This window comes from Seriola aureovittata, chromosome 1, assembly GCF_021018895.1.
Source record: "Seriola aureovittata isolate HTS-2021-v1 ecotype China chromosome 1, ASM2101889v1, whole genome shotgun sequence".
Taxonomy (NCBI): Eukaryota; Metazoa; Chordata; class Actinopteri; order Carangiformes; family Carangidae; genus Seriola; species Seriola aureovittata.
This window is the reverse complement of record NC_079364.1, coordinates 2892711-2913059: the sequence shown is the minus strand read 5'-3', so window position 1 is coordinate 2913059 and position 20349 is coordinate 2892711. Positions and strand designations below refer to the sequence as shown.

The 20349-nt window shown below is 40.9% G+C and overlaps 1 protein-coding gene across 1 annotated transcript in view; it reads left to right on the top strand.

Moving 5' to 3' along the window:
- luzp2 (leucine zipper protein 2) overlaps positions 1 to 19475 on the top strand; it is a 134689-nt gene extending 115214 nt beyond the window's left edge. Inside the window, exons 8-12 of the mRNA XM_056383919.1 lie at positions 411 to 485; positions 1221 to 1388; positions 10089 to 10193; positions 12930 to 13004; positions 18536 to 19475. Of these exons, the coding sequence (XP_056239894.1) occupies positions 411 to 485; positions 1221 to 1388; positions 10089 to 10193; positions 12930 to 13004; positions 18536 to 18643 (531 nt within the window). The 3' untranslated portion in view covers positions 18644 to 19475. The remainder of the gene's footprint in view (positions 1 to 410; positions 486 to 1220; positions 1389 to 10088; positions 10194 to 12929; positions 13005 to 18535) is intronic.
- Positions 19476 to 20349: the final 874 nt, after the last annotated feature.

Genomic DNA, 20349 nt, shown 5'->3' with positions numbered 1-20349 from the left:
ATACTCATTAAGGGGTTTGATGCTTTCAGGGGTTCTGCTCCTATAACTTCTGTCTTTGATTCAATGTGGCTTTAAATGAACTTGTGCTTATTGTGACTGTCTGCACTTCTCTGTGTCCCGTGAAGGAGACCACAGGTGTCACTTACCGAAGCGTTTTAGCCACAAAACCCAAACTGAGACTGTGATGGTGGAGGTTTGTGAGATCCCAGAGCTTTCCTGTTTAAACACACGAGCCACTTTACTGAGCGCTGAAAGCGTATATCACGTGCGTGGGTTTTAGTGCACGATCAGTGCGCGTAAGCGTGTGTCATAATACAGATTTTTTATTGCTGGGGGATGAGGAAATGCTTTTGTTTGCACGGAACAAAGAGGGTTCAGCTGATTTTTAAAGAAGTCCTGTGTTTCTGCAGGGGCAGCAGCTGATGGACCTGGAGCACAAGTTAACTATAGCCAAGGAGGAGCTGGAGAAGACCGCTCTGGATAAGGTGAATAAAAAAATAATCACCAATGAATTTGAATGATTTTATTTTTGTCCTGTCGTTATGATGCTTTCGTAACGTTTCTTTATTTGTACAGTAGGTAGTTTAACTTTTAGCTAACCCCCCCCCCCCCCTTTCTCCTCTGACCCATTTAAACCCTGCAACACCAAACGGTGAATAAAGAAATGACATGTAAATTATTTAGTCGAACAAAGTGTGTGAAGAGCGTAAATCCCCGTTTCAGAGGGCGGAGTTTAAAGGAGGGAGGTTAAGTGTAAAAGTAATTATCAATATCTGTATCATCCTCAGTGATGAGGAAACTGTCGTTACGGAGGACGTGTTTCTCTAAACGTTTAGCTTCAGCGGGTTGAACACGTGCAGCAGCTTTAATTTATGGGCTATCATGTTGTTTTTATATGTTGTTATTGACATACTGTCAGTGGGGGGGGGTAGACGGGTTAAAAATGAATGGGGAGAAAAGTGCTGATTAGAGAAACAGGTAGTAGCTGCTGTAAAACTATTTAACCAATCATTCTGCCGATTATTATTATTGATTAAAGGTAAATGATCTTTTAAACGCTCTTTCTTCTTTTTATTCCCCTGGTGGGTTCTGCTGCACGTCTTTGTGTGTGTGTGTGTGTGTGTGTGTGTGTGTGTGTGTGTGTGTGTGTGTGTGTGTGTGTGTGTGTGTGTGTGTGTGTGTGTGTGTGTGTGTGTGTGTGTAATCTTGTTTGGGGACAGGAGTCCCAGCTGAAGGCGCTGAAGGACACAGTTCACATCTGCTTCTCAGCTGTCCTGCACAACCAGCCCAGCAGCAGCCACAGATTCCCCACTTCCCCCAGCCACTTGTTCAGATACTCATCGCTCATCAACAGCTCCAGAGTCACCTTTCAGCAGCCACACGCCAAGGTAAGTCGGTGTTCAGCGCCGTTCCGTCTGATTTAATGTTTATCCAGAGGAAGGGCGCGGGTGTTGTAAAAAAGTCTAACCTCTTTATATTTAATGAACGGGGCGAGTGACACGCTCAGTCTAGCATATATCTGCTGCAGATGAGGTCCTGCTGTCTCTGAACTAACAGTGTGTCTAACTCTGAGACTCAATATGTGCTCTGCAGAAATGTCAAAGATAAACATTCATACAGTGTGAGGAGTTTATGTTGTTCATCCTGAAATAAATAGACCTTGAAAATACTTTAGACACTTTAGAAATACTTAAATTCTCATTTCTTCTTCTGTCTCCTGGAAGCGCAGACATGTTGCCGAGCAGATCTTTGGAAGTTGAGTAAATAAATCACCAAGTGATGCAACCCTCGTTTCTTCTAATCAAAAGTCCATTAGGCTGCATTTTCTAAGACCTAAGAAAAATTAGTCCAAGTTTTAATTACATTTAGATATTTTTATTTTTTTACCACTTTGTTAATTTTGAGGTTGAAAAATAGAAAAATAACAAACATTATTGTAAACACAGATTACTTGGTTGATAATTCTCCTGACGACTCGCCTGTAGGTCAGTTTGGACTTTTGCTCTGTCGTCCCGTATGAACTGAGTTAAAGTCTCGACTTACAGACAAATTAAAGGGAAAAAGCCGCGTAAAGTGTCTCAGTGCGACGTCGGGCCGCGGAGCGAGGACGCTTCGTGAATCCTCGGCGTTGATTCTCCAAGTCTCCGGACTCTCAATCGACGTTTTGATGATGATGGCGGTGGCGGTGGTGGAGAGCGCTGTCTTAACACATCGCTCCCAGATCTCTCATAGGTGTTGGGTTGTGTTAGGAGATCTTGCCGACTGTGGAGGTCACAGCAATCATCTTCATACTCATCAAACCCTTCAGTGGCTCCTCCTGCTCCGTGGATGGGCGACAATGTCATCCTGTTATTATTTAGGTTCTTCTTTTAATTCGTCGCCCGTCTGTATATACACACACACATATATATATATATATATATATATATATCCTTCATTGTTGCGATTATTATAGAGCAACACTCTGTGCCATACTTGCCTCTGTGGTAATCACGTCTGATTGCAGCGTCGGGACATTAATATTTTTTCCAAGGCAGCTTCATTCACTGTGGCCTTGAATTAAAAATGCACGCTGAATGCAAAACGTTTCCGCTGCCCTTTGCTGTTATCACAAGCATGACCAATGGGCCTTTTTTTTCACAGCGGACATTTTGACTTTTCAAAGCAGGGGAAGCTCAGGTATAATTAACACCATTAACAGTGTCTCTGCTCCCTTTAAGTGTATCAGTCGGGCCGTGTCAAAGCGCCGGCATGCAAAAACACGAGTGCCCTGGAACAGCCAGAGCTAAATAGAGTGCAGGCCTTATTAATCTTATTAATAAGAGCTGCACTTATTACAGCCCCGACTCGTCCAAGTGTTTGCAGTTTAAAAAGAGTGTTTGTCTCGTGCCGTATCTGGTCAGTTCGGTTGGCAGTGACCCCGGCTTAAAGACTGCAGTTACGCTGTCTTAGGATGAAAAGGAGATAAGTTTGTTTTGCGAGGAGAAAATGGAAAGCACGTTGGATTTGGGATTTGCCTCTGTAATGGTGGAGTATAATTTTCCTACTGACTCTCCAGATAAGATAAAGCAGGCTACTGTGTTTTGTTGCCCCCCCCCCTTGTCTCTGTGTAAACACTTTCAAATTGAAATTCATTTCACACTGTAACTCCCAGCTTGGTGACATCATGGAATATAACTCAGTGCCAAGATATTCACCTCACCGCACATCAGAGCGCACATAATGCACTGTCTGCGATATGAATTTAAGTGTTAGCCGATTATTACCTCCTTTTCAAGTGGCTATTTGTCAGTCTGATGCCCTGAGTATCACTCTCAAGAGAGAAATAGCCCAGGAAATAATTACTACCAAATATAACAGTTGGGCAAATACAATTCCAGAGGTTGCTCAGAATAATAACATGTCTAAATCAAGCAGCAGTCTAAGTAATTTATGTCAGTCTTTATATTTCATGGCACTGTAGCTTTGAAAGTAAAGCCCAATTACTTTAGGGCATTATGGGAGTTTTGGTATGTTAGACTTACATTTGTTCTCTATGAAATTATTAATTCAGTGTGACACAGTCTTTGTTTGGAGCCTCTCAAAGTCAAGGTCACAGTAGACTCAACTAAGAGCTCAGGATTTAATCCCTTTTTAGGAGTTAAAAAAGAAGAAGAAGAAGAAGAAGAAGGCGACTGCCGAGAGGATTCATTGTAAAGAACAGGATTATGCCTTCACTGTAGATATCACTTTTGTTTTGCTAGTGAAGCAAGTTGACATTTGAAAACTAATGTCAAGTGTCAAGGTGTTACCTAGTCAATACCTTTTTCTTTATTAAAAAAAGCAATACTGTCTGAATCAAAACAACATTTCTACAAGTTCTCCTGTTACTCTGAAGACTGTAAAAAAAAAAAAAAAAAAGCAGAGCTGCAGAAATCCAGCAGAATATACACGTATACATATATATATATATATACACACACATACACACACATCACTTTTGTTTCTTGAAAATATTCTTCATAGCACCTACGGTTATTTTTCCCTCCAACAAGCAGTCATGTCAACCTCAATCAGAGATCGTGTTCGTTGTGATTTGTGAGAAGCAAGTTGCTGCAGTCACTTTGGAAATCATCAAGCCGGCCACAGCACGCCACTGTGCCTCATCTGCCCCGATCCCGGGGAGCGCTTCTGTCTTTAAGAGGCTTTCTCGCTCCTCGAAGCAGTCACAGTTTACTCTGCGTCTGTGTCGTGGGTGAGCCTGAAACATTTGACATGCCACTTACGTTTTATTTTATTTATTTTATTTTTACTTTTTTTTTATTTATTTCCCATCACGCTCTCAGCACCGCCGTCGCCACCGGTGTCACCGCCGTCCCTCCGCTGCGGCATCAAAACAAAATTCTGTAATTGACGTTTTCTGTCTACATTTAAACTCCTGTTGGTGTTTGCAGCGAAAACAGGATGATCCCATTAGAAGTGTTTTTCTTCTTTGTCATTTTCCCGGCGATACTGTGAGCCGAATAAATCCAAGCACATTGGCAAAATGAGCATCTCACAAAAGAAAGGACGAGTGAACTCAAGATGGGTGTGGGATGACTTTTTTTTTTTTTTATGCTAATGAAGTTATTGCTTCCCACTTCATTAGCATACAAATAGCAGCACTCTCCACTTGTGAGCAGTTGCTAGCTCCATTATTTCCTGTAGGCGCTGTTCACTTTGACGGGGCCGTCTGATAAATCTGAGCGCGCCCTCACTGTAAAGATTACTGCGGCGCTCCCATCTGTCCGCTCGGCCTGTGCGTGCGGAGGTGGGTCAGATCTCATTTAAATCACTGACAAATTGATCTCAAGTTAAGTCGTTAAAAACACACACACAATAACAGTTATTGTGCACAGCAGAGAAGTTGGGAAACAGTCCACTGACGCAGAGGCAGATGTCAAGAAGTTAGCTCTATGATGGCCGCCTGGTGTTCCTCATTATGCTCATTAAGAGCATGAAAGAGCTCAGTAGAGTTATTACATCCTTTATCTTAGTTCCTGTTGTGTAGTTTTGAACTTGACATATTAGTGTAAGTGAATTGTAGCTGAAAGCATTTAGTTAGACATGCTAATATATCTGAAAAAAACGCACGGCTAATCTCATGCTAATTATTGTTGCTGATCAAAAGGCAATTATTTTTGCACATAGCTGGGTGTAATAGAGCTGCCGCCCATGAAGAAAGAAAGGAAGAAAAAACTAAAAATGCTCCAAAGCTTTTAACATATGGAGCAAGTCTTTATCCACTCAGAGGGTGATAAAATGATAAAACATACATTTGAGTTTCATGAGCTCACTTAGACTAAAATCTGCTCTGTGTTTTTTTTGTTTTTTTAAATCCAAAGTGGGTAAGTGCAGGATGTTTGTTCAAGTACTCACTGACACCACTTTGAGATTCACGCTCGTAGTTGGAGTTAACATAATGGGCCTTAAGCTCTGGTTGACGCCACAGATAAGACTCTCCCAGACCGTGGCCCTCTCTCTCTCTCTCTCTCTCTCTCACTCTCTCACACACACACACACACACACACACACACACACACACACACACACACACACACACACACAGTTCTTGCTGGTGAAAGATTCATTAGTCTGAGGATGCAGAGATCAGCAAGATTGGAGTGGAAGTTGCTTCATATTTAACAGTCTCGGAGAGAGAGAGCCAATTCTTGTGGTCCGATAGCATGCAATTTTCATCAAAGTAATGGGAGATGATGTCTTAGATGCTCGGTGCTCTGTGCCGGAGGAGAAATCAGGCGTTTCATAGCCCTGCTCTCAGCATTTACTGTTTACTTTTATGATTGTTTCCTTGTCCATGTAAATCGACGGGAAATTCATCTCTGCTACACGAGGAGGAGCCAGTAGGTGGTTGACAGGGCAAAAAATAAATAAATAAAATAAGTAGCTTGCAGACATTTATCAGTTGGTAGATGGTAGAATAACATTTGCATTATGCAGCAAATGTCAGAAACCTTACCAAGAAGTCCACTGAAGTAGTGGCTTCTAATAAATCTCCTTCTTTTTTTAATTTAATTATACTTAGATATTAATCTTTCACAGTCTGTCAGTTGCAGGAGACATGCAGGGTTTCAGATAAGAAAAAGAATATATATTTTCAGAAGTGAAAGCCATTAGATTATATCACATTTTCTTTGTAAATGGTGTCTGCAATTAAACAAAACACTCCCGATGATGAATGTTCGCGGTTTTAGCAACTTTATGGAGTTTCACTGCCCCTCTGGAGACAAAACAGCATGTTCAATGCTTCCTCCTTCTTTTCACTGCTGCTCTGCAAAGTTCTGCCGATTCTGACGGATGCTGACAAAAGTTAGGAAATAATGCATGAAACGTTCGCTCCCCCAAAAGCGAACACTTCATGCTTTTGGTCACTTCCCCGAGTAAAGTCACTTCCACTGAACCTGCCTAAAAAGATGTAGCTTCAGACGACAAAGCAAGAATGGGGTTTGACAGTGACAGGTTACGGCTGCTTGTGTTCATCTTGAAACCATCTTGCTTTGTGCTCACCAGAGACCACTTTTGACCCAGTTAAGGAAGGAGCTGCACTCCAGCCTCGTGCACAGGCCCGGCTGCAGCACACAAATATCTGCTGGAGGAAAAATCTGCTCTAATTTGTTTCCTGTTTGTTGCTCGATGGAAAAATATATATTACTTTTGTGCAGCGGTGCAATGTAACTAAGTACATTTACTCGAGTAACGTTCCTCAGTACACATCTGAGGTGTTTACTTTGTGTGTTTAAACAGCTCTTTAAAATACAGTAAACTGTAATATATTAATCCAGTGGTTCCTGTCCTGAGTCGTTAGCAACCAAAAAGACATCCTCCCTCTGAGCTTCTCACATGGTTTCATTTGAATAATTGCTTAAGGCCTGGAGAGTAACATTATCCAATAATTCACAAAGATTAGAGAAAAGTCCCAAAAATTTATATAAATTTGAACCAGAGCTTTTGTTTCTTTTTCTCTCCTCTCCCATTGATCGTCAAACGACCCGCAGATTCCTCCTGTGACCTTTTGATGGAAGCCGCTGGACTGAACTGTAAATAAAGTGGATAAAACCAGCTCCACTTTGAGCAGCTACAACAGTAAAATGCATCCGTCGTAACAATCTGACGTCAGAGTAACATGTCCGTTAAAAGAAGCGAGTACTCTTAGTTTTTCTATTTAAAGTATCTATGAAAGTTTCAAAGTAAATGAGTAGAATTTGAAGTATTTGTAGTGAAACAGGCTGTCCATGTAATAGGTGCTTAGTAAAAGGAAAACATGTGATTGTTGCGTGGAAACGTGGAGATACATCAGAACACACGTCAGATGACAGGTCGGCTTTTTCTGTCGCTGAATCTTTGTCTGAACCGGGACGTGAGCCACGGGCCGACAGATCAGCGCCGCAGTTCGCCCGCACAGGTTTTGTTCCAAGTACAAGCGGCCGACTTTACGAGTCGCCTGTTGCTGGAGCTGTGAGCGGTTTGCACCTCATTGTGGCTGAAAGCTTGAGCTGGCTCTAAGTAATGTCAACATTTCCTGTTTGAGAGGGTCAAGCAGAACATGCTCCGCCACACTGTGTGCGGCTTAGAGGCGGCGGATTCAGGGAACTGTCAGAGAGTGTGCCGGCGAAGAATACGGTGCGGTACGTGTCCGTGTGTGGAGAAGCTAATGCAGTGCAGTTTATCAGTGAAGCCCACTCACATAAAGACATGACAAGATCTGCAAATAACAGCCTCAACTACTGTGTATGAAGACAGCACAGCAACCGGGTTCTACATTTCTAATATAATTAGAAAAGTCTGATTACAGCCGTGACCCAGCCCTTTTACCATGGTCATTTCTGATGAAGTCACGCTTTGAAATAAACATAGTCGGAGAGATTGTATCTCACTGCCAGCAAGCGCAGAGAAATGACTCAGAAGTGCTCGGAAATATTATGCAGGCTCTGGCGTTTTTTTTTTTTTTAAACCACATTACCAGTTTATTTGAGATAATGAGAAACACGGATCTATTTATACTCGGGGCTGTTTGAGGACAGAAGCCACTTTCCTGCGAGGAATGGTGAGTGTCCGGTTAGGTTCAATACAGCTGTGCCGTTACTCATCAGTATTCCAATGATGTCTTCTGTTTTGTGCCAGTGATGAAATCTATAGTTTTTATTTACTACTTTTTGGGCTGTAGCGTAGAGCATTTCTTACACCACTGGTTCTAAGCACATCAACCCTCCCGGAGTCATGTTTTTTCATACGAACATCATTTCAGGTGGTAGTGATATAGATTAGCTCTTCCAACTCCAGAGAGAACCTTTTTCATCTCAGACTGTCCATCTTGTTCTCCTCCCACTATCTCCACATTGCTTTTTTTTTCGTTCTTTTTTTTTTTTACTGTTTTTGCAGTGGGTCGCTTCACCGAAACATCGTTGTCCATCATGTGCTGCTGCTGGAATTACTTTTGACTCGGAGCAGATCTGTGTTCGTTTATACAGACATCAGCCTGGGACCTCCTCGTCAGCTGGAGCTCGGCTGTACATTTCCAATTTATTTCAAGCCAAAATCAGAGCAGAGCAACGCTAAACAAAAGATGACGGGGATCTGGATGCTCTTCAACTTTTAATTTCCACTTTCAGCCATATTGGAAAGGTTAATGCCCAATATTATAAATATCATTGTCTCATAACCTGGTGACAAAACAGCTTTGGAGACACGTCATGTACATTTTTAAGGATGTTCCCAGTCCGGCTCTCTGGATGGAAACACTGGTCTGAGTCAACAACTACCGGTTCGGAGTGCCAGGAAACTTTGTAGGCGTGTTCATGTTCCCCTGTGGGAAGAGTTGTCGTCACTTTGGTTAACCCCTGACTTTCCATCTAACGCCTTCATGAGGAGAAAACAATTATTATCCATTATTGTGGTTTGTGGCCAAATACCTGCAGAACTAATGACAGTCCCATCAGCCTCAGCTGTACTTTGTGTTTTCTGTTATGAGCCAGCAATGCAATCAACGACCTTCGGCCCACTTCAGCCCACATCCGACCGCATTACAGCACAGAGGCCAAATAACATGTTCTCAGAGCACTTTTTATTTTAATGATAAGGGATGCACATTTCAAATTTTCTTTGTTTGACGGGGGAGCGATCACCTCTCAATTCACCACCTGTCTCCTGACTCTCTTTCATTTTAATTCTTCCTGTTGCTAAACAGCTATCCAGTTTGATATTCCAGTTTTTGCCCTGGATGTGATCCAGGGAGACGATGTGGTCCAGCCAGCGACAACATAGTGATAGGCCTGAAACACGAGAAGAAAAGAAACAGTTTTTAAATATTTATGACGATCGTTTCATTTAAAAACATTATTAATATATGTATATGTATGTATATATATTTTGCAATTACATCTTTTCACTAAATTGTACTGATTTCCAAATGATTTGTCGGCCCACTTGCATGTTAGCATGTTAGCAGGGTAAACTAAGAAGACATCAGCATTGTCTTTGTGCGCATGTTAGCATTTAGCTTAGAGAACTGAAGTTGCAGCCTCATGCAGCTGCTAGCATAACTGACCAAACATACATGGATAATCACAGTATTTGCTAGTATTAGATGAGAACTGTTTTACTTTGTAAAAGAAACATCGGGTGTGGTGGTGCGGACGACGAGTCTCGCTTTGACCTGCACTAGTTCAAACTGAAACTATTTGTGCAGAGATATTAATACTAAGGAAGGTTTTGATCTCAGTGCTGAATACGTGACGGTTGAATATTAGTAGGCTCACCTTCAAGCCTAGTATTTCAATAATTCTCTTTTTAGTTTGTAGCACTCCATTCCTTTCGCCCTTCCTGCTGCCTGTTATGAAATAGTCATTCCAACCATAATTTATTCACTACAAATAAATAAGCTGAATTAGTTTAAATGTAGTATAAATTAAACAGTTATGAACCTTTGAGTCAGAACTGTTTACTTTTCGAGAACCCCAGGGCCACAGCTGCATCAACAAGCCATTTATGCTTTTTATTTTTAACCCCAATTTGAAATGTTCTCTCTCTCTTTTTTTTTTTTTTTCCAACAGGATATCTCTCGAGTTCAGAGAATTGTCACAGCCAGTAAATCACCCATGAACACTGGCGTAATGAGGAGAGAGAGTGGCGGAGTTAAAGAGTGCCAGATGGAAAAGGTGAGCCTTTAGAGTAATTAAACTGTAATGGCCTGTGTGACCTGAGGGCCCGTATCCATGAGGTTCTTCTGTTCACTCAATTCATGCTCAGGTCCCTCATCAGAAATCAAACAAGCCACCGCTACTCCAAGTGTCTTCATGAGGTTCATTAACCGGCAAACTTTATCCAAGAACTGCTGCAAGTTTCAGCTCAAGGATACAATCTTTACTTCATAGTTTTTTTATCTAGTTCAACTTTAATAGTTTCATTTTTGTTGAAGATGTTATTCCCCTCACGACTAAAATCTCACTGGTGCTAAAAGCGATGGTCTATTTATCAATCAACGGTAAATCACTCCACATAAAGTTGGATGATCAAGTCATTTTTGCCATTTCATGATTTTCAAATGTGAAGACTTGTGTTGCTTCAATCTTCTTGATTTAATTTTAGCTTGATTATTTTTGAGGTTTAGACTGTTGGTCAGGCAGAAGAAGTAATCTGAAGACAAACTGTGAAAAGATCTCCCCCACAGCCTTGGTGAAACTGACTATTTTGATCATCTGCTGTTGAAGTCATTTTCTAAAGGCAGCAGAGTAAAAAGAGCACATGAGATAACTTTTCGGACAAAACATTAAACACAAGGAAACAGGAAACTTATAATTAGGAATTTCTTTTGCTGTTTTCCATGTTTTAAAGACTAACTGATGAATTGGTTAAATCCGAAAATTAAGCGACAGATTATTTGATAACAATAATAATCTATGTTTGCAGCTGTGGTAACAAGGTATAAAAAGCTGCACGTCCATGAAGCATGGAGGCTAAAATCCAGAAAGATAAGCCGTGTTCGTGACAGCGCACGGAGCCTGGAGTTGTCACGGTGACCTTGACCTTTGATCTTTGACCAGCTAAATTTGGTCAGTTCATCCTTGAGTCCGAGTGAACGTTTGTGGCAAACTCAAAGGAAATCCCTGGTGGCGTTCCTGAGAAAAGGGACGTAAACAACAAAACAACCCGACACATCCACCGTGATATAAACGTCTGTCTGTTGCAGCCTTACATCTCACTAACAGTGAGTCCAGCGATGCGTTGCAGCTGTAACTGCATGGCGTAGTGAAGCTGAAGTGAAGATGAAATTTACATATTCACACTCATTTCGAGGAGCCTTTCAATCACAGCGGCACCTGCCCGGTGCAAACATCACCCGACACTCAGGAGCTTCTCGGGAACATGTGAGGGCGACACTTTGAAAGCAGTTACTGAGGGAGGAAAGCAAGAGGGAGTCTCTGACCTCTCCTATTCAGATTTTTAGTGAAGGACTTTGGTACCTTATAGAAACAGACTAGCTCTTCTGTGAGATCCAGGCAACTGTGAGTTGTCAGTTACTGAGGAGAACGAGCATCTCCAGCCTTGTCAAAACCAAGTGGATTTGACGAAAACAGGGGAAGCGAACACGCTCCATAAGGATTTCTGACAAGTGACTATCAAGAACTATTACAGATATAAATGGATGGACCACAGGAGACTGGGGACTACAGAGGGATGCCACCCAAAGAGGAAATTAGCCTCTGTGGAAACTGTGTCAAAGAGATTGCTCCTTAATGTAATCGTGCCAAAAACAATGTTCGCCGGTGTCCTGTAATTGATTATATAATTTTGGCAGGGTTGTAAAAATCCTGCAGCAAGAGGAGAAACATTCTGGTACAGAGACATATTTGAAACAGAGACTCCGATATTGTGTTTGCTGGCGAACACCAGCACATCTCCCCCTGTCCTCCTCTCCCTGCAGGCTGGGAGGAAATGAGGAGAGACAGTTGGTATGAGTGCGTACAGCTCGCAGTCTGTGCTCCGGTCTAAAAATGAAATGTCATGCTTAACTCTGTGAAATGTTTTGTTTTATATAAAACGCATTAGGCTCCGTGTCGTCTCATAGTGACGTGAAGCATCCTTCGTCCGTCACCCGTCCTTCCTGTGATTAGACGCATCCAAACACTCTGTGTGCGGCAGGTGCTGCCAACAAATCATTCACGATTGACCTAATAAGATTAGAGAGGAGTAATTAATGGACTTTGTCGTGTTCATCCTGTATAAAGCTCTGGTATATTTCGGCCCTGAATTTGCAGCAGTGTCACAAAAGAAAGTAAAGTTATTACCGTGGGCTGAAAACGGTTTCGAGTTTATCACAGCAGGGAAATGATTGACATCGCTTGCAGCCACACGAACAGTTCTGTAAAAGAAGCCGACACCCTGCAGGGCTGCAACTATTGATTATTTTCAGTATTGATTACTTTTGAAATAAATGCCAGAAAATGCAGAAAAATGCCCGACACAACGTCTGAGAGCTCAAGGTGACATCTTGAAATTGCTTGTTTTTTTTTTTTTTTGATCAGTGTTTCCAAAACCGAAGGCAATTCAGTTCATCATGGTGCTGTAAAAAAAAAAAATCTTCATGAGAAGCAACCAATGTTCGGGGTTTTCTTGCTAAGTAAATTACTTTCGCAATTATCAATCTTGAATTTATCAATTCTGCTCTTGATTACTGTCATAAAACAAATGAGAAAGTTAATTGGATGCTCCTGTGGTTGTAAAAGTGGTCAATGAAATGCCTGTTAACTTTTATGTGAAATTCAAAAGGGTATATTAATGTCGCTGATATGGCTGCGCTCATCTCGTGTTGTCTTTGAATAAACACAGTTGGGAAGTTTGCAGCATGTTTTCTCTTCACTGCACTGAGACACTTTCCCCTCTCACTCCTGTAGACTGGAGGCGACTGCTTCCAGAACCAGACGGAGGACACGGCTCCGGAAAGTAAAAAGCTGCCGGAGCCGCAGCAGGTGAGCATCACTTTAATTTATATGGAAATAATAACAGTTCAACATTTCACTCCACGCTCCAGTGAATTCCTCTTCTTCTTCTTCTTCTTCTTCTTCTTCTTCTTCTTCTTCTTCTTTGGCCCCGCAAGAAAAAGATCGCTCAGTTAATTGGGGGAACAGTCGTAAAAAAGAGAAGATTTCTTATCGTCAGCAAATCCAATGACAACAACAAATTAAGCGTCTGTTAGTCCGTCTCTCGAGACTTTCTGATTGTCCCTCCCCGTCTGTGACACGAGCCCATTTGTTCACACTGAACATGTAAATCTTCAGGTCCCAAATTCTGTACGTGGTTTCATTTTCTAAATCAGCCGGGCACAAACATGAGTCAATAAATACGTTTGATGGGGGGGCTGTTTTCTGCCGCATATTAAATTGGTGCACTGAGTATTTACAACCCTGTTGATGACGTGGATCCAGGACTCAAATTAAACCACACCGCCCATGGTTATGGTAATGAAGGAACTGTGTTTTTGATCGTTTTCGATGGATCTCCATTGCACAAAACATCGAGCGATATTAAACTTGTTAGTAGAACTTAGTAATTTATGATTGAGGTCTTTGATATGAAAACTTGGCTTTTCATGTGATTTGTTGTCAAATAGAAAAATACAGAGCGGCTCCTCTGTAGTGCATCATTCATGCTGATGTACAGTAACCGAGAACGGTGTCTGACAACCAACAACAGATCGAAACGATTCAACTGTGCAGCGAAGTTTCGACAACAAAGACGCACAAACAAAGCACAGCAAGTGATACAGTGTGATGAAGAGACGCGACGCCGCCATCACATTCCGGGAGGAAGGCAACCAATCTGCTAAAATCTAATATCCAGTGTGCCAGCATCACCTATACTATGCAATATTCAATGCCCTGCCAAAGCCTGTGCGTAACTGCCTCCCTCATCATATTATTGAATTGAGTCACACCTGTTTGGCGGTGGCAGATGGCACGGCAAAACAATGCATCTCATTTCAATGCTGTGCAATACTGTGTAACTGAGCAACTGTCTTGCATTCCAAGTGGCAGAGATCCATTTTTAGACACACACACACACACACACACACACACACACACACACACACACACTATTTGCACAAGAATACAAGAATATTTCAGAAGAGATCCCAACAAATGGGCAGATTTGACTTTGACTTTGCCAGATATTCAGCGAGAGAGTCTCACAATAGCTGTTTTTTTTAATGTAATACAACAGTGGACTGTGTCACTGATTCAAAGCAGAACAAAATAATGGTGTTCTGCTTAAGAATTAATGTAGTGAAATTGTTCTACATAAAGCGTTACATGTTATTGAAGTCAAAGGCGTTTCCCAGAGGCATTTCCTGCTGTTCTCTATCAACACAAGACGCAAGGCGAGAAAAAAACACAATAGAAAGAACAATGTACATTTTAACAGTAGTTGTGTTTTGTTTTTAAAACTTAGCAGATGATTTCTTTAATGTTCCACTTCTTTTTTTTTCATATATCAAAATTTCTTTTGGAAAAAAAGCAAAATGAACAAACAGATGACTTTTAACGTCTCAGTGAGGCTGATGTTGGTGTTTTCAGTCTTACTTTTATTTTGTTTTTATCCCATTAATTGGGAAATTTTCACATTGTGTTGCAGCAATGAATCCACAATCAATTCTCTTTTCCTGCTGCCTGCCAGTGTCCCTCATGCACAGCACTTGCCATTCATGGTGTAGTAAACAATTTGATTAGTAATGATTTGCATTCCGGTCTCCGTGGATCAATCTGCATTAAAGTGGCCTCCGTTCCTGTCACTACTCCACCTTCGTTATATTTTCTCATGTTCGATTTGTGAAACTGAGAACCAGAGTGGCATCTCCCGCTGTGCTCAAACGTCTTGGGGAAGAAAAGGCCGTTCTTGTGGTCGTGCACCTGCTGTGGTTTTGTGCAAACACAAAGGAAGGTTTAAGGCAAAACACAGCAACATCTGCACTTTCTTGTTGAGATGCATTGTACAATAAGCACTTGTCTATTCACTCAGTGTCCTGTGGCAGACTGATCAGACAAAGAGACTCTCATCGATGTGCCCTGAACATCGACAGCACTGACACACCAGCACCACACACCCACAGAGGAGGTTTCAGACGGATTAACTGTAATGTCAACAACATGGAGGAAAATAACATCGTTCCAGCTTGGGAAATATACTGTGGAAGTTTTAAAGCCACAGTATTAAATCCAACCTGTGTGACACATAGACTGTAAATAAAGGTGGAGGCAGCCTCTGTGACGTCAAACACAGGCGTCTGAAGAGCGGTTTTGAAGCTCAGAGTGAGCTGCCCCACCGTCGCCATCTTGGCAGTGTTTGGCTCCGCCCCCTAACTCCTAGTTAATCCAAAAAATGTTCAAAGCGGTGGAACGTGTGCTGAGTCAAGACTGCAGTACAAGCATACGCTCACCCACCTGTCATGCAAAGCCACGCCCACAATTCTCCATAACTTTAGCCCTTAATAAAATGTAAACAGGTGAGTTATATAAACAGGTGTCATGAAGGAGGAAATTAGCTCTAGAAGACAAAACAGTTTTTGTACCAGGCTGTAAACATGTTTATTTCTGCTGTAAATTCGGACATTTTAACATGTGAGTCTATGGGGACTGACTCACTGTTGGAGCCAGACTCTAGTGGTCGTTAGAAGAACTGCAGCTTTTCTCACTTTCATCTTGGCTTCATTTTTGCCGCTTGATATACAGTAAACATTTATTCAGGTGTACCTGCTTGAGTCCATCATTAAGATTCTTAGAGAGTTCAAAGGATTTTTTTTTTCTGTTTCTTCTTAAGTCAAAAATTGAATTTCATAACACTTCAGCAAACCCTGACATTCTCGAACAACAGAGCATGTCTCTGAAGCTCAGTGGAATCCGTATTGTTTTTCCTCTGACATTCCTGAATTCATTAAAAAAAAAAAGAGAGAGCTGGAACATAAAACTCACAAACGTTGAGAATCTGTGGAAAAATCAACTGAGTCAGATACACACTTGTTCAAAATCATCAATTATTAAAAAGAAGGAAAAAAAAGAAAATGTTGTTTCTTATAGATGGCGTTTGTTTTAGGAGCACACCAGCCGCCTGCTGTGGCACAGTCAGTTAATTAGTTAGTTGGCATGCACCAATATATTCACTGACACCACAATAAAATGGGAGAAAGAAGACGGTTCCTTCTTTCTCACCGTAGGACAAGAGCGCACAGCGAACAGTCTGTATGAAAAACATGGTGACAACATGGACCTTAATAAAGTCAGAGCTGCATGTGTACAGCAGCAGTGACAACATACAAGAAATATTTTACATTTGTTTTAAATCAGACTGATATATATATATATATTAGAAGTTTAAGGGAGTGTTTGCTGGTGATAAATAAGATACACACACAGAGGAGGAAAATCCCAAACCCAGATCAAAGTGGGCGGCAACCGTGGTTGGCAGGAAGCCGCAGGAGCGCATTAAGTGAGAGATGAAGTCTTGTCTGCAGATGGAGGTGAAGTCACTGAGTACCAAGCCTCAGTCACTGAATCACATGCAGTACTTACCCAGGTTCAAGGTGTACTCTGTGGTTAATGATTACCTGACTGCAGAGTTGTGCGGTCAGATTCGGGGTTTACTGTCATACTGTCCTCAAAGTGAGGGGGGAGAAATGTGGAGGTGCACGTTGCCTCTTTTCATTCGTTTAGCTTCAAGCCTGATGATAGCACCATAACCCACTGCCATGCAGAGTAATGTGTAACTCAGTAATGTGCGAGCCTTAAGGCATGGACAAAGTGACATTGGTAAACACAAAACAGATGCTCTGCTTGGGGAATAGGTTTCTAGAGCCTGTGCACAGTGCTTAAACATGTCATTGCCAAAAAAATGACTTAAATTATTCAAAATCCCAAAGACGGTTGGGTTCCATTAATGAAATACATTGGACTCTTTTAAACTGCGTTGTGTGTGAACGTGCCGGTGAACTGGAAACGGACTTCTGTCAGCGTTGGTCTTCAAAACCGTCAGAACTGCTGCTTTTCCATCTTACCTGGCGGTTCATTTACATTTATTCTCAAGTACGACTCGTTTTCTCTGTAGCTGGGACGAAAACCAGCGGGACTCTTTAGAGCTGTGTCCCAATCCACAAGCGCTGCGTCTTTCAAAGTCACCGTTTCAAAAACATAGAACATCATAACAAACAAGGCAATGTTTACTATTAAGCCTCAGCCTTAAAGGGTAATTTCAATCCACTTTGAATAAACATATTTACTGTCACTTTATTATATACTCATGCTCATAACATTCATGACATCAGTGGGTGTTTTCCTTTGGTACTGCCGTCTTGTTGACAAAGAATCTGTCAAAAATTATAAAGTTGCATCATATTCATCACCCAAAATGCATTTCTTTTATTTTGTAAAAACATGTTGAAGCCAAAGCAGCGTGTTAAGTTGCTCATTAAGTTGCTTCCTCACATTCAAGTGAATGGAAAAGTGTGTCCAAACTTTTGAAACAGACATTGCTTTTTTTCAAATACCCCAGGATACTGTATCACTGTATTACTGCCCTATGCTTTATATTCAGGTCCATGAAGTAAACGTCAGGTAATAGGTAATAGGGCCTTTATAAGTCCTTATTAGATGCTTATTATTATTATTATGTGTTAATAAGACATAAAAGTGCATCGTAGATACGTTTTGTTGTTACTAAAAGCCTCTTGACTTTCTTATAATTGTTCTTAACAGCATTAAAAACATTTGTTGAGTTTAACAAACTTACCTATTATGTTATTTTCAAACCTTTACGGAGCTTTTATTTTTGCTTTATTAAGATAAATACATCTTTTATTCTGCACCTATCAACAGTTCACTATGTTTTGTTTTTTTTTGTTTGAGGCCATGTTTCACAGAACGTTCTGTTTGTGGCCACATGTGGCAGCCATTTACATTTTTTATTCACTTTATTGGTGAAATAACACGACAAACAGAAAGTGACATACACAACATTGTGACTGGGAAACCATAAAACACAATGGACAGTCGACGTAACATAGTGCATATAAAGTAAGATTCAGGGGTGAAGATTGTATTGTGTGTGTGTGTGTGTGTGTGTGTGTGTGTGTGTGTGTGTGTGTGTGTGTGTGTGCGTGTGTGTGTGTGTGTGTGTGTGAAAGGTTTTTATTAATGTTCCTAAGCAGGTGGTTATGAATGTTTTATAATGAAACAATACTGTCATTAATGCTATTATTAACAGTTATGCTGTCTTATTAATGCACGATAATGTTATAAGCGTCTTATAATGGTCTTATTACCCATTAACTGATGCTTATTACAAGGAGCTTTAATATAAAACCGGGATAACAACAATGTGTTTTTCCACTGCCTTTGTATCTCAGATATTTAGGAGCATTTCCTGCTCAGATTACAGACCACCACGTGTCTACTGTGGAATATTATGGTGTCAGTCTTGCTCATTATAAATCTTTATCTTCTGAACCTAACAGCAAAGGAGCCAAGCGCAGACTGGAAAATTCAACACAAAGCTCTCAGATGACAGCGAGGAGGCAGAGGGAGGCAGCAGCAAAAAGACAAAGCCACATAAATACAACTGAGCGGACGGCATATCATCCAAAATGCAGAGCTCCTGCGTTGCCTGAAGGATCTTTCTAAGAGCACACACTTGCGCACTCTCACAAAAAAACATGTGCGCCCTTAAACACAGACACACACACACACAGAAACACACATTTTTAAACACAGACACACGCGCACACACACACACACGCACACACACAGCTACACATACGCATATCAGCATTGTTTGCAGAAGCTGAGACACTGGAATTGTCAAATTTCAAACTGTCATCTGAAAAACCCTCCATAGTAAAATGGCATGCATTCTAGAAATTCTTTTTAAAAAGGTAGCAATGGCACTGGTAACTTGTTTCATGATTGTTCATTTGTTGTTTACTTATCTGAGTTTTATTCTGAGTGGGGACACTGCTTTCTAATCGTGTGATCTTTCTAGAAAAATCCCTTTGCACTGGTGAGGTCTGACACTGTATCCTGTGATAAGTATAAATCAATTGACAAATAAAAAGTACTCCTACTACTATTATTACTACTACTACTACCCAACTTAGAATATTGTTTGTCACTCATTGTAGCAAGGTTAATTTACTCCTCCACATTTTGAAATATAGAGGCTCAAGTTGGCTGGCCAACTGTTCAACATTTAATATTTCAGCACTCTTCCTGCCTTTAACACTCCAGAGGCAAAGAGCCAAAGACTCACAATGGGTCGTCTCCCTGAGAATGTGCCATGCACTGAGTAGTAACTCCTAGCTACATGTATCTGTGTTATCTGACCTTTCTGTGTCCTTTCAATAAACTGTAATTTTCAGTAAATGTGTGAAGAATAAATGGTTATTTGTGGGAAAGAAATGAGTGAGCATGTTTGTGATCAACAGAGGGGAAAAAAAGGTTGCACGGTGCAAAGACAAATCAAGATTCGCACCTCCTGAATATTAATTACATGTCCCGACCCGACCAGAGGAGGTAGTTACGGAGCCACTGACACACATGAGGTCAGAGGAAAATTTGTATTTTCTAAAAGAGTAATTATTCATATAATTTTCACAGCCTGACCTTTGTGTCTTTGCAATTTACAAATCCAGCGTCTTTTTACCGAGTACCTCTAGAAATTCAGCGACCTGCACCACGGATCCTGTTATTTGTATGGTTTTATTTTATTTCTTCAATTGAGGAAACTTTGGTCTAAAGATTGACTGAGAAAACATCACAAAAATATGAAAAATGCTCATCACAGTATCCCAGATGTCAACTGTTTTGTCCAACAACAGTCCAAAGATATTCTCTTTACTCTCCTCTAAGACAAGGAAAAGCTATGACTTCTCACATCTGAGAAGCTGGAAACAAATGTTCAAGATTTTGGCTTAAAAATTGACTTAAATTATTAATTATCAAAATAGTTGGTAAGTAATAAAAAAAAATGTATTAAAATTGTGAACAAACAAGTATTACTAAGTTACTAACCTATATTTACCCACACTGATGTAACACATAATGATTGCAAGGACATTTTTACCCTTGATGTTTCCTGAAACAACAAACGCTATAGCATGATCACAAATATGACTCTGACCGTGAGCTCAGGTGCTGAACAGAAGCAGATTTCAGAGATGGCCCAAGTTTTTATAAAGTCAATGTAAAGTGAATGCAAATTAGCCCTGTGAGGCGCAAATGAAGGCACTGAGGTGAAGTAAAATGGCTTCAAATTGAGCAAAAAGAGAATAAA